This window comes from Echeneis naucrates, chromosome 15 (genome assembly GCF_900963305.1).
Source record: "Echeneis naucrates chromosome 15, fEcheNa1.1, whole genome shotgun sequence".
Taxonomy (NCBI): Eukaryota; Metazoa; Chordata; class Actinopteri; order Carangiformes; family Echeneidae; genus Echeneis; species Echeneis naucrates.
The window spans coordinates 1028006-1041154 of record NC_042525.1 but is presented as its reverse complement, the minus strand read 5'-3'; the positions used below and the strand labels follow the sequence as shown (position 1 = coordinate 1041154).

At 45.2% G+C, this 13149-nt stretch overlaps 2 protein-coding genes across 3 annotated transcripts; both read right to left on the bottom strand.

The window, feature by feature from the left end:
• Positions 1-372: 372 nt before the first annotated feature.
• On the bottom strand, positions 373-7668 carry sanbr (SANT and BTB domain regulator of CSR). 2 transcript variants are annotated; one of them, XM_029520600.1, is made up of 21 exons: positions 7369-7668; positions 6510-6661; positions 6234-6402; positions 6047-6143; positions 5726-5964; positions 5468-5526; positions 4555-4715; positions 4319-4405; positions 4125-4235; positions 3870-3993; positions 3623-3775; positions 3330-3472; positions 3147-3243; positions 3028-3060; positions 2843-2942; positions 1840-1925; positions 1642-1670; positions 1473-1546; positions 1302-1390; positions 1087-1169; positions 373-920 (listed from the first exon to the last, which is right to left on the bottom strand). In XM_029520600.1, exons 2-21 carry the CDS (start codon positions 6657-6659, stop codon positions 884-886), a joined length of 2121 nt encoding a protein of 706 aa, XP_029376460.1. In that variant the 5' UTR covers positions 6660-6661; positions 7369-7668; the 3' UTR covers positions 373-883. The 2 variants fall into 2 exon arrangements, 1 of the variants encoding a protein (XP_029376460.1); XR_003841657.1 differs by lacking the exons at positions 373-920; positions 1087-1169; positions 1302-1390; positions 3028-3060 and having other exon boundaries at positions 3127-3243.
• Positions 7669-8214: 546 nt separating this feature from the next.
• pex13 (peroxisomal biogenesis factor 13) lies at positions 8215-11194 on the bottom strand. The gene is made up of 4 exons (XM_029521430.1): positions 11016-11194; positions 9643-10349; positions 9286-9408; positions 8215-9122 (listed from the first exon to the last, which is right to left on the bottom strand). Exons 1-4 carry the CDS (start codon positions 11087-11089, stop codon positions 8767-8769), a joined length of 1260 nt encoding a protein of 419 aa, XP_029377290.1. The 5' UTR covers positions 11090-11194; the 3' UTR covers positions 8215-8766.
• Between the last annotated feature and the right edge of the window lie 1955 nt (positions 11195-13149).

Below are 13149 nucleotides of genomic sequence, written 5' to 3'. Positions count from 1 at the left end.
CTTTCTGATGGTTTATTTCTCTCCATCTTTCTAGGATTGTATCTCAGCCCGGCTGTAACTGGACTCCCACCCCTCCCCTCAGATCCGGATCCGGATCCTCAGCCACTCTCGGTATTTGCTGTCGAGGAGAAGAGGGAACAGCTGGTGCTCCTGCCCTCCATCTGCACTGTGGGGTGGTTATTAATACCCCTGTGAGTAAGTTTGACAGGAAGAGCCCCAGGTGACACCCCCTTCCCCCCCAGGACTCTCATTCAGTTTCTAAAAACTGACCTTTCCTTTTCAGATCGACAATGAGGATGACGATGGTGGCACCACCCGGCTGAAGGTCAGAGTTCAAACTAGGGTAAAGTTTACCTGCAGAGGGAGGGGGGCCTCTCTGAGGGCTCTGCTGCCCCCCAGTGGGCAAATAAACAACAAGTAGGTCAGGACACAACCACAGACACAGACTGGAACAGACTTTAATGTTGTTCAGTGAAACTGAAGCTGAGATGGTTAATGCAGGAAAACACTCCGTTTGGTTTGAGGGACAGAAAGTGACCGAAGTGTCAGCAAATAAACAAATTAAATACTGAGACAAACAAAACAGAAACATTTTGGATGAATGATAAAACCCAAAATGTTTTCATTTTGCATTTGTTTATATATGTTATTGTTTATTTATTGAAACTTGTCATTTTTCTTCCCTCACTCAGTCTGGAGCTCAGCAGACGGGGATCTGGGTCTGGATGAGTCTCTCACATCGTCAGGTCCTGAAGAGTCGCTGAGCTCACAGCTGCACAAATAAACAGCGAGGATGCAGTTAACGGTGATCCATACGTCGTCACCTGAGGTAAGCTGGGGGGGTCAGTAGGTCCACATCGCTCTGATCTTCCCCCTCGGTTCTTTATGTGGTCCGGATCTGAGCGTAGCGTATTTTAGATCTGCAGAAAAAGAATACAAGGTGTGTGTGTGTGTGTGTGTGTGTGTGTGTGTGTGTGTGTGTGTGTGTGTGTGTGTGTGTGTGTGTGTGTGTGTGTGTGTGTGTGTGTGTGTGTGTGTGTGTGTGTGTGTCTCTGTCTGTCTCTGTCTGTCTGTCTGTGTCCATACCTGGGTGTCTTTTCTGAACTCTGTCTGGTTTGAGATGAACTCTTAAATTGAGCCTCCAATCTGGAGTAGATTCCCCCTGAAGGCTGCAATAACACACACACACACACACGGCAGCTGTAAAAACTCAGATCGCCTGCTGATGATTCAACATCGAACACATGATGTGAAAAAATCCTGCTCAAACCTCCAGCAGCGACACACCACACAACACACACCTCCTTAGTGTCCTTAGATCTGCTCTGCTCCTGGTCTCCAAACCTCATCTTGGTCAGGTAGCTGATGATCTCCACCATCCGTCGCTGATCTGAGAATAGGACAAAAGATGAGCTGCGTGGTGCGTTCACTGACACGCTCAACATGCGGAGATATTAGCACCTCTCCTTTACCTTCCTCCCTCTGAGCATCCTGGTTGTAACGCATCGAGCGAGAGCTGTCCCACTTACTTTTCTGGACGCTGACACTACAAAACACACACACATACACACTGTGCTAACTGCAGCAGCTTCAGGTGTGTGTGCGTGTGTTGGCGAGGATGTTTGTTTGCGGTGAACTCACGTGAACGGCGTGTTGTCTCTGCTCTGGGACTGACAGAAGGAAAGAGACCAGAGCAGCTCGTCACATGACACTACAACGCACCAACAACAGTGACTGTAGCAGTATCTGCAGCAGCAAACATGCTCGGGGTCTACCGATATTTGGAGGAAGTCATGCACAACACCTCTGAAAACAGTCTGAACGAAGCGACCGACTGACCTTCTCTGGCTTGTCTCTGCGCTGGAAGTTGGGAGATGACATCTGTTTCTTCAGGGGTCTGTGAGCTTTCTTGGCTTTTTTAGCAGCTGGAAAACAGAAGAGGAAAAAAACATGAGCATCTGACGCCACCTGCTGGTCAGAATCAGCACCTGGAGTATTTTCAGGTTTTAAAAATGTAGAGCTGGAACAACGAAGCAGTAAAAATAGGTGTTTGGGGAGGAGGGGTGGGGGGGTCTATAATTAGAACAACATTTCATCACGTGTCCTCATTTTAATTCCATCATTTAAACTGGAAGTCGAAAATTCAGCATCAGAGGAAACTGAATTAGGTGACATTAAAATAAACTGAGTCGGTCAGATATTCCTCCTTCAATCAGACTAGAACTGACTATTGATTATAAGAAAGTATCGAACAGTCTTTACTACTTCTGCTACTAATGAGAAAAATATAACTAAAATATCCAAATGGATTCAGAAATAAAAATCGGGAAAATAAAAGCAGAAATAAACATTAAAGCAACTAAAATAAAGAATCAAAAAGAAAAAGGCATACAGAAGTAAACCAATGAAAAATGAAAAATGAAATAAAAACTGAGCTTCTCACATCAGAGTGAATGTAACTGTCAGGACTCACTGATGCAGATACACAATGAGCCACAAAACCAGCAACTAGTCGTCACAGTACGATAATAAAATCAAACCTCTCGACAATCTTCTTCTTCAAACATCCAGAACATGTCAGACTGATTTTCAACAAGAAGCAGTTTGAACACAAATTCTCCCTTAAACCAATTTTGTGTTTTTACTTCTTCGTTTGTTAAAAGATGAAACGTGACGTCGCTCGTCGTCTTTAGATTCAACAAAGTTTGAATTTCATCTCCTGTTTCAGATTAAGCTGAACTAAGATAAAGTTCTGGTTCCAGCTCGAAACAGGAAGTAATGATGGACAGGAAAATAACCTTTCCTCAACAACAGCAACAAAACAAAAACGATCTCACTCCACCTTGTTTCTTAAACAGCTCCTCCTCATCCCCGACCTCGTCTTCGGTGACCTCTGACCCCGTGGTGTAGTCCTCATCCTCCGACAGGAGAGACTGCTGCCTCTGAGGGGAGACATGAACACTGAACATCGACGACATGATCAGCAGCGGATTCTGTGTAATGAAGGAAATGAAGGAAAAGTCCTACCAGCTGCAGACTCCAGTTTTTCAAAAAGGAGAACTGGTTGAAAAGAGAAAGTATCTGAGGTCAGAACCAGGAGAGGGAGAAAGGTAGAGAGACACTCACTGAGAGAGAGAGACACCTACAGTGCACCCGTCTCCTCTCAGAGGTCCAAGCAGCGTCGGCTCCAACAGAACATCACAGTCCTGACTCTTTTCAGCACCGGATGGACTCTCCTCAGCCCTGACACACACACACACACACACACACACTATCAGTTCACTGCTTCCTGGTGTGTCCTCAGCTGAGAAGAAGAATCGCCGTCTCACCCGTCTGCCGGTGGTGTGTTGGACAAACACACTGCGTCTCTGTGTAGCAGAAGGTCGTTCAGGACTCGGGTCTGGGCCAAAGCCACCTCGTCACAGTTCTCCTCGTCAGGAACACTCACAATGTGGTCTCGCATCTTACAGCCCTGAAAACACACACACACACACACACACACACACACGGCTGGATCAGGATTTCCAAACAGCTGTTGAGGTTCGTGAGTATTCATCTGAATTCATCCTGTTAACCTCCAGGTGATGAGAGGTGACCTGCATTCATTAGTGTGTGCTCACACCTTGGGAATTCCAGTGGGGTCGAAGCGGAGAACCCTCTGGTTGCAGCAGGGGTAGATTCCTGCCCCGTGCAGACCTTTTTCTGCCCCCAGGCTGGGGTACAACACACTGTCTGGGTGGTACTTACAGTGAGTCAGCTCAGCACACACAAACACCTGCACACAAACAAAGGACCTGATAAATATCTCATGGAATCATTTTCTCCTTTTTTGTGATTAGTCACTTGTCAGTACACAAACACAAACACACCTGTTGACATCGGGAGCAGGTGAGGACGTTGATGGTGCCCCAGATTCTCCAGTAGACCAGGACCCAGGACTTCAGGTCCTCATACAGACCAGTGATGTATTCATGCACATCCCAGCTCTTTTGTCTGCAGACAGACACACACACACACACCACAGGATATGAAACTAATCCATAAAGTTACGTTTATATTTCCCTCCACTGTTTACCTGAGGGTAAATAAAAACAGGAAGTGAGGCTGAGCAGCTGCTGTTGTACCTGCTGTGTGTGTAGATGATCTCTCCGTGAGCGTCGATGTTGATTTTTCCTGGAACACAAGAAATCTTCCTCTCTGTGTCTTTGGTCAGCAGCTTAAGGCACAGACCACACCTGAGAGACGAAGGTACCAACATCCATGAGGTCTCAGAAAGACACCAGAGGCCGACTGAAAAGCGTGACAAGTTCCTGCTCACCTGTAGAGAGTGGAGGCGTTTCCCGGAGAGTCTTTGCTCTGATGGACGGGGTCGAAGAGACACTCGATTTTCTTCTGGAACAATTTGCTTCAAATGTGGGAGGAAACGGAGGCAATCAAACATCTGACACGACACTGTGATGTCACTGATGCTGGATGGACGGAGCGTCAGTTGTGATGCTCGGGGAGCGAGTGTGTAATTGCGCCACACTTTGTGTCGATTCTGTCGGCTCTCACCTCTTGAACTTGTCCTTTTTGTCCCGGATATCGTCGGCCTCGTTGTGGTTGAAGAGCTCGGCGATGCGTGTCGCCAGGTTGCTGTTGATGCAGTTCATGTTGCAGGGCGTGGCCACGATGGCGCTCATGTGTTTGTGGCAGTACTGGATGCATTCCTCCACCTGGACAGGGACAAAGATTTTATAAGGGGCTTTCACTGAGTTTAAGAATTCATCTGCACAATCATCACTGCTGTAACACTACAGAGGTCAATGCCATGATGAGGACAGTTACACAACTAAACTCTTCACTCTTAGCATCCATGCAACACCAACTTAAGCTCTCTCCACAGGCCTCTTGTTTTCCCTGAACAAGTTAGAAAATCATTTTTGTCATAAATGTTACTATAACTAAGACAAAAGAACATTTGCACCTTTGAATGTCAACCCTCTAAAGTTGTGTTTCTTTAACTCTTTCAGATCAACAACCATTTAAGATCCCCAAAAATAAAAAAACGACTTCGTTGTCACTGTGATGAGGCTGAAGAATTTATTAAAAAAAAAATAATAATAATATATGAGTTTCCTTTTTTGGATAACCATCCAGTTAACCATCCAAAAGTGTGAAAACTGAAGAGAAAAGGATTCAGAGAAACGTGACCACTCAGCTACCTACTGAATTATAACTTTCAGCTTCATCTGCATTTCCTCTCTAATGTGAGCTGACCATAAATTGGCTGAAGAAGCTACGACAGGAGACAGTCGGTGCGTCCAAAAGCAGAAAAATAAGTTGGTTTAACACCGAAAACCCGGACCATCTGCGTCCCTTGAGAAATACTGCTCTGAACGGCAGCGTGAGTTCTCTGCATTACGTCTGAAAAACAAGGGGCCAGGAGCACATGACCACACCAAGCATCACATGTCACAACACTTACTAAGGTATCCATCTTCAAGAACTCGGAGGAGATCAGGATTGAGATCACATTGCTGGGCTCTGTAACCGACAAACACCACATGACCAACCAAGCAAACCCCACAACCGACAAACAACAGCACAAAACACACAGCCAGTGACCCACCAGACACACACTACGTTTAGTGACCAGGAAATCGAGCACCGTCCACGGATTTACAGTTCAGGCAATCGCATGTGGAATAATGTTAGATCTGTTATGGTTTGATGGAGGTGTTACCGAGCCGGGGCTTGTCCTTGTTGCCCTCCCCCGCAGAGTTCCTCCTAACATAGTTCATGAGCCAGTCGAAGATCTGCACGTCACAGTGGACAGAGATGTCCACCTCCTCCCACCTCTGGGCGTCCACTGACAAGTACTCAGCGAAGTAACGCATCTCTTTGACCAGGAGGTCTCGGGGACAGGTGAAGTCCTGCTTCAGGTTCTTGGTCTCGTCGCACACGTGGATCACCATGTTGGGACTGTGGGAGGAACGTTACATCTGCTGTTTATTGAACTTCTTACAGCTGCTTCTCAGGCCTTTGGGGGGTCACAACAACTTACTCTCGTGGCTTCTGAGGTTTGTCCTCCTCCTCAGATGAGACTTTTCTCTCTTTCTTCTCCAGAGAACCGACCCTTCCTGCCAGTGTCGATTTGGAGCCTGAAGATACCAGAAAGGAACAAAAACTATGACTGACATATACCAACAGTCCCCAGTAAAGCTGACGTTCATGTTTTGGCGCTGACTAACCTGTAACTTTGTTGGTGCTCTGGCTTCCACCCGTCTCCACCTCCCCGGTGTCCATCAGCGTGGACAGGCCGTCTGAGGGGCAGGTGTTCCCTTCCATCAGGGCATTACACTGGTTGTCCACTTGAGGAAAACCGCCGCCGTTCTTCAGCTCCTCAAACCGACGGGCACACTGCAAGGTCACATGATCGCCAGGATGTTACCTCCTACCAACAAGTCAGGACTAATGGGCCCATATCAGGGACAGATGGGTGTACACAGAGCCAACAACCCAGTTACCTCTTTGGCAGTGAAGCCTGGAACCAGCTTGGCCACATTGTCCCAGTTGATGGGCTGGGGAACCCCCCACAGAGAGCCCAGCACCATGTCCAGAACCAGGACGTTGTTGTCGTAGGGAAAGTTGTTGTTATCTGAGCAGAAGCGGCTCATTTCTATAAGAAACAATAAAGAAAAGTATCAGCAAGTGAACAGCAGCAGTATTCTCAATCTGCCGGACAGAAAATTAACTGGCTATTAGTTAACTAGTTATTAGTTTTAATAATTTTTTGTTTTGTTTTTAAATTAATGTTGCTTTGGGATTTGAATGGATTTTCTACATGTTGTGACATTTTAAATTCCAGTTTATAAAATGTTACCAAAAAAACCCAACAACATAATCTTTGAATGATCAATGATGGAAACAGCTTCAGCCAGAGTCCTTTACATGTACTCATATTTTTTGTATGAACTTTAACCTGCAAATGTTAAATTCAAGTCTTCATTTTCATCTCAGTGACTACTGATTATATATTATATTATATTATATTATAATGTGACGTTCTCTTTCAATCTAATTGATTTTCATTCATTAAATAAATAATCAGCAGCCCAAAAGATGATGTGAAGCTTTCCGGACCTTTATTGTGGTTATTAATAATAATAACCTTAATATCCATGGTGTTTTATATGCATCTGATAAATGAGTGTGATGTGAATGGCCGGAGGAGTGATGCTAACAGGCCGGCTCTCCGGTTCCTCCTCCGGCTGCTCATCACCCGAAGCTCTCGGCTCAAAAATGAACTCGGCCGGTTCGCTGCAAACAAACAATTTATACAACGACGACGACAACAAAAATGAGGAACAGATACAGATAGCTTACTTATCCGGTGTCACGGAGCTTCTCCGCCGTCGCCTGATCTGGATACACTGAGCTGCAGCCGGTTTTATGTCATCGTGCTAATGCTAAGCTAACTGCTGCCTTCAGGGACTCACCGGAAACTCCGAGTACCACCACGAAAAAGGGAAAAGAAAGCGTCACGAGCGGCAAAGATGAAATCAGTCAAATTAAATCACTCAGATTTTGTTAGTATTTTTTAATTAGTTATGGAAGATGCGGAATTATAGCATCAGGGTTAATGATTGAATTTCCCTCCTTTGGTATTTTTCTCCATTTTAGTGTAAGTGAACTTTTGTAACATCCTTAAAAGTAAATCGTAACGATTTCTAAGAAAAAGTCTGATTCGATTTTCAGTAAAGTCTCGACTTCAGAGATGGTATCATTAATTAATTAATCAATTAATTAATTAATTAACTAACTAACCTTTAAGTTAAAGCTCAGTATTAATTTCCGACAGTCCCTCAATGCAGCATTTATTTCAACGCTAGCATAGCAGTTAGCTAAGTCCGTAGTAATACTTTAAATGTTAGTATTTTTAACGTGGTGGCGAAGGAAACGTGTTCTTAACAGGCTCCACCGACAGAATACAAACTTAGCGATAAAGTTTTTCTGTAGTTTAGCGGAAAAAACGCCGTTAATTCCGGCAGCTGCTCGTCCATGTTGTCGCAGTGCAGCAGGTTCAGCGTCCTGCTGCTATGAGACGGGGGTCGTAAATCTGCCATCGCTGCCGTAAACCGTCCTGCGACCTTTTTTTTTTGCTGTAATTATTTCCGACCATCGGCAGCATAGCTTCAGTGTGAAAACGCAGCAGGCAAAATGATTTTGAAAAATATTTATTTTCAAAATAATTATATTAAATATATACAAAATTATTTTTCTTTGAACAGTTGAAAATGTGCAAAATCAGCCCCTTCTCAGCCTGAATCAATCTGCTCGCATTTGCTTTACGAAGATGGCAACACAGAGGACAGAGCAGCCTACAAGCAAGGGCCAAGACCAGACACACATTCAGGTTACATAATTACAGCTTTAAACAGAAACACTGAAATAGTTTATACCGTCACACACCCGATCTATCAGCATGAAATAAGTGAAAAGATAACCTCTTCATGTGAATCCCACACTCTAAACACAACAGTACGACCGGTTTATCCAGTGGCCTCATCAGAAGGTCCAGATTGCATTAGGTGATTTGAATCTTCATAGTGGAGCCTAAAAACTACCTTGAAGAGATCTGTGGTACTTCCTCGCACAGATACTGTCAGTTGGTTACTAGTTAAGCCTCAAAGCTAAACATTACACACAAGTGCTGACTCAGCCATCCAATGTAGTGAAAAGAGCCAGAACTGCAGAGACACATTAGGTACACACACCGGTACATCACAGGTCTGGGTTCTCAGGGATGTTTAAAACTGTGCTGGAGTTGGACGTTCCCAGACTGCAAGAGGCTGGTGTTTCACTGTACAGCGACTCCAGCAGCTCCTCTGAGGAAGCTGAGGTGGAGGCTGAACCGAGGCTGGGGGTGAAGCCCTGGGCCAGATTCGGCTGTGGGCGCGTAGCCACAGCTGACTGGGAGGCCAGTGTGCTGCCTTGGTGCGCCTGAGAAACGCTCTCCATCTCTGCATGTCGACGGCCTCTCCTCTTACCAAGGACCTTGACATAGTTGGCGGGGATGAGCCCAGTGGTCTCACCGTCCACGCTGGCCAGTAACCAGCCGCGAACTCTGGGCTGTTGCTCTGCATGCAGGAAAGAGTACAGAGTTTGAGCTTGTCAGCGTGGAGGGATTCAAAAATCTGACTCATATCCAATGTTGTCATAATTTGCACTGACAGATATTCAACAAATTTTCTATGTGGGAGACATAAATCTAATAAATAACTACTGTTGAAGAGCTGTCACCTTTAGGGGCAAGATTGAGCATGTCTCCCGCCCGCAGAGAAATCTCCTCCTCAGACAGGGCTGAGAAGTTGTACTCAGCTCGGGCGACTACGTGGTCATCCTCTCCACTTGCCCAGTTAGTGGCTAAAGAAGCACAGAATGCAACTTGTTATAGAGACACAACACACACACCGATCTTATTATGATCACTGCCTTCTCTGCTAACATTTACTTTCCCAGAGCAGTTTGGATAGCTTTAACGGCTCATGTTGAGAGCTGCTGTTCTAAAATGCAAAAAAAGGCATGACACTCTCAAACCTTGAAGGTGTCTATGAATGTGGAAAGTCACATGTGATCTCAAACGTACTGAACTCTCACCGTTTTCTTCAGAGCGGGGGTTTGAGCTTAGTAGCTTCCAGATAAGGTAGGGTCCACCCAGGACGACAGCAAAAAACAGAAAGATTGGCCAGGATTTCACAGTGTGATCCTCCATCCCTGGTCCAAATCCTCCTGACGCACTAGTACCTACGGCATCTGTAGCACTGTCTGCCCATAGATCCTCCACCTCAACATCTGACCTCCAGCCCAGCAGCCTCTGTAACCGTCGGTAAAGGTAACGCAATGTACGTACCAGAGCAAAGGCTGACAAGACTCGGGTGAGGTGGGCACGCAGGCGTGTTAGGTGGTTGGCAACATCCAGTACAGCACGAAAGCTGTTGTACACGGCAGAGAAGGTGGCGTCCAGCATCATGCTAACGGAGCTAAAGGCCTGGACGATACTCTCAATGGACTGGAAAGCACCACGGCTGCTCTCCTCTGCCTGCTGCACAAACCTACTGGGGGCAATATCTTCTGAGTGGGGCAAACGGCTGTACCCCCCAAGGCCATAGCCACCACCATAGCTGTAAGGGCTGTAGCCACCGTAAATGGAGCTCCCATAGGGGCTGTATGCTGACGTGAAGGAGCTGTAGGCTGGACGGTAGGACTGCTGGACGGGACGAGGGGGCACTGGGGGCGCCATCCTGGTCAGGACAGGAGGGCCGACAGAAGTGGAGGGTCCTCCAGCCGGTACAAACTCTGCAGATCTGGAAAAGCCAAATAATTAAAAATAAATGATATTCTTATATAAACCTTTGGATTTTTGTCAATAAAGGAGATAATCAGAACAAACCCGAGAATAAGATTCTTCAATACCGGACTGGAAATGAACACATTACAATTAAAAAGAGGAATCTGTTGCTTCAGTTTAACAGTAGTTGGTAAAAACTTAGATTAGATCGATTTAACTAGATTGGACGGACAGTTTTCTCAGAACTTATCTTGAACATGATATCGACATAAATATGTCGAAGTAGAAGGACATTCAGGAGATAAAGTAAAAAGAACACACACTGAACCTCATGGAAAATAATTCTAATTAAAAACTCAGAATCCAGATCTGAGTCCAAATGTGGTCCGCTCTCCTCAGAACCAGAATCACTTTGTGTATTATTGTGTAACTGAGCAAACAGACAGACGGATGAAGATCCTTAATGGAGGTCACAACTGCTGTTTCACTTCGGCCAGCCAGCTGACACACCGGATCAAGGTTGATAAAATAACAAACACATAACACTCCTTCACTTTGTTGTTATGATTATTATTATTTTGTTTTATTTTTTATTGAAGAACTTTAGTGTTAGCTTACGGCGAGTTAGCAACAAGAGCTAACCGCGGCCCACAAACACAGATCCTTGGCTGCAGCTGGTTACCTGTAGCTGACAGGTGCGCTCATCGCGCCAGGAATCCGTCTCTCCCAGGGTTTGGGTGGAGGCTGCGGGTCCATGACGGAGGAAAAGTCCGCAGAACGAACCGAGCTGTGGATCAGGCCCAGGCCGAGCCGCTGCTGCCTTCACGGACCCCTCGGAACGTCTGACACCTGATGTCGCAGCGTTAGACCAAACCCGGAGACCATAAAAACCGCTAAATAACATTTGACTTGTTTTGATTTTCATGTAAATTATTCCGTAGAATTTTATAATATATTTATATAGATATAGTATTATTTATTTATATAGATTATACTCTTTAACCACATCTAAATAATGGAATTACCAAGGGTTTGGTTAATGTCAAAAAATGGATTATGTACCAAATGTTCATGAAGGCACCATCCGCAATTGACGGAAGTGATGTCATCACGCCGGAATAGGTGAAAAACGTTCAATGTAATTCATGTAACTTGTTTTTTGTTCTTGTTTGTCACATTAAATTTGAAATGATCACCTGAATTCTGTTTATTCTCAGTTTTGTTCAATTATTTGTCGAATCGCTCTCTCTTCTCCCGAAAGCCGATTAACAACCCTGCAGCTCTCTCGATTAGTTTGGGCTGGACTGCAGAATGGAGTGTACTGCCCCGCTCCGTCCAGCAGAGGGCGCTCTGCGACTCCCCAAAAGAGAACATCCTCCACATTTAGAGCCCGATTTAATACCTCAAATTAATCTCCTAACTATCACAGAACCTGATAAATCTGCTATTCTCACTCTGATAGTGCTGCGACTTGATGCAAACACTTTACTGTGAGGTGCTATTTCCAATTCTTCTAAATATCCTCTCCAAGAAAGACTTTAGACTTTCGCCCCTCCATCACTTCACATAAACCATCAGCAGAACAACGACAGGCCTGAATCAGTGAGATCACTGATGTCAGTTTAATGTTATTGTGTCTCAGTGAGCTCGGAGATTTGACTCACAGTGACGTGTGTATTTTGAATGAGGACGGGTTCCCCTATGAGCTTTCACTGAGTGATGTTCAGTTAACCCCGCAGTGAAGACTGTGTGTGTGTGTGTGTGTGTGTTGGGGGGGGGGGGCAGCCAGTGCCTGTGTGCGGTTTTGTGAGGGAGTCCTGTGATGTCAAGTGTTGTGTGTTTTTGCAGGTGGGTGGGTGAGGAAGGAGGGTTGTCGCCTGAGCTGTCCCAGTATGGCGGCAGTAGATGCCTGTGAGATGCTGTATTGTGTAGGTGTGTGTGGGGGTGTGACATCACAGAGACAGAATCCCAGGTTAAAGGTGGGAATCCAACGTGTCAGCCTGTGCTGCTGCTGTGTGGGGGAAGATCCTTGAGCTGATGGTGACCTTCATGATGGTGACCTTTGCACCCTGACGATAAAGGAAGGTTAAAAACTAAACAGATTTCACCAAAAAAAAATCTGCTTCACAAATCCCACATGAGACATCCAGACAGGACTTAAATATTCTGCAGCTTCTTCTCTGCTGGGAATCCACACAGAAACCCCAAATAAGTGTCAGTCAGTCAGGAAAGTTTAAATATAACGAATGAATGAAACAGAGAAATGACTTCTACAGAAAATAAAACGAATTTTACTGAATAATTCATGTAAATGAAATCATTCGAAATCTTCAGGCACTTTGTTTCTTTGTTTCTCTTTATCAGGAACGAAAAGCATCTTTGTTCGATCAGAGCTGAGGAACGACAGTCTGACGGCCTGTTGATGGAGGAAAACCATCAGCAATCATAGAAATGCAGCAAAGACATTCCAACATGGTGCTATGAACGTTTTACTCTGTAAGAGTTTTCGATTTTCTAGTTTCTATTATTACCTGCTCATTTCAGAAAGAAAAATTTGCTGGAGCAGCCACAAACTTACCCCTCCTGTCTCTGTTTACACTGACACAATAGATGGGAATCAGAAAAGACACCAAAAGAATCCCTGAGTTTCCCCTGATACACGATATCTGTGCAATCTCTTCGGTTCAAGCTGATTTAGGAACATGGTCCAACCAGACCAGTGACTTCACTGCAACACAGCGTTCCTTCTCCTGCTCTGAAATTCCAGCATCTCTGACTGGTTGTGTTCTGTATTTTTGCTGGGCAGCACGCTGGAT

Excerpts from the sequence above, each read along its gene's own strand:
- sanbr (XM_029520600.1), bottom strand. The coding sequence starts at position 6,659 with ATGAGCCGCTTCTGCTCAGATAACAACAACTTTCCCTACGACAACAAC. Across the intron at positions 5,965-6,046 it reads AAACCTCAGAAGCCACGAGA|TCCCAACATGGTGATCCACG; the intron begins GTAAGTTGTTGT and ends TTCCTCCCACAG. Across the intron at positions 5,527-5,725 it reads CAAGGACAAGCCCCGGCTCG|AGCCCAGCAATGTGATCTCA; the intron begins GTAACACCTCCA and ends TGTCGGTTACAG.
- pex13 (XM_029521430.1), bottom strand. The coding sequence starts at position 11,089 with ATGGACCCGCAGCCTCCACCCAAACCCTGGGAGAGACGGATTCCTGGC. Across the intron at positions 10,350-11,015 it reads AGCGCACCTGTCAGCTACAG|ATCTGCAGAGTTTGTACCGG; the intron begins GTAACCAGCTGC and ends TGGCTTTTCCAG. Across the intron at positions 9,409-9,642 it reads CCCCCGCTCTGAAGAAAACG|CCACTAACTGGGCAAGTGGA; the intron begins GTGAGAGTTCAG and ends GTGCTTCTTTAG.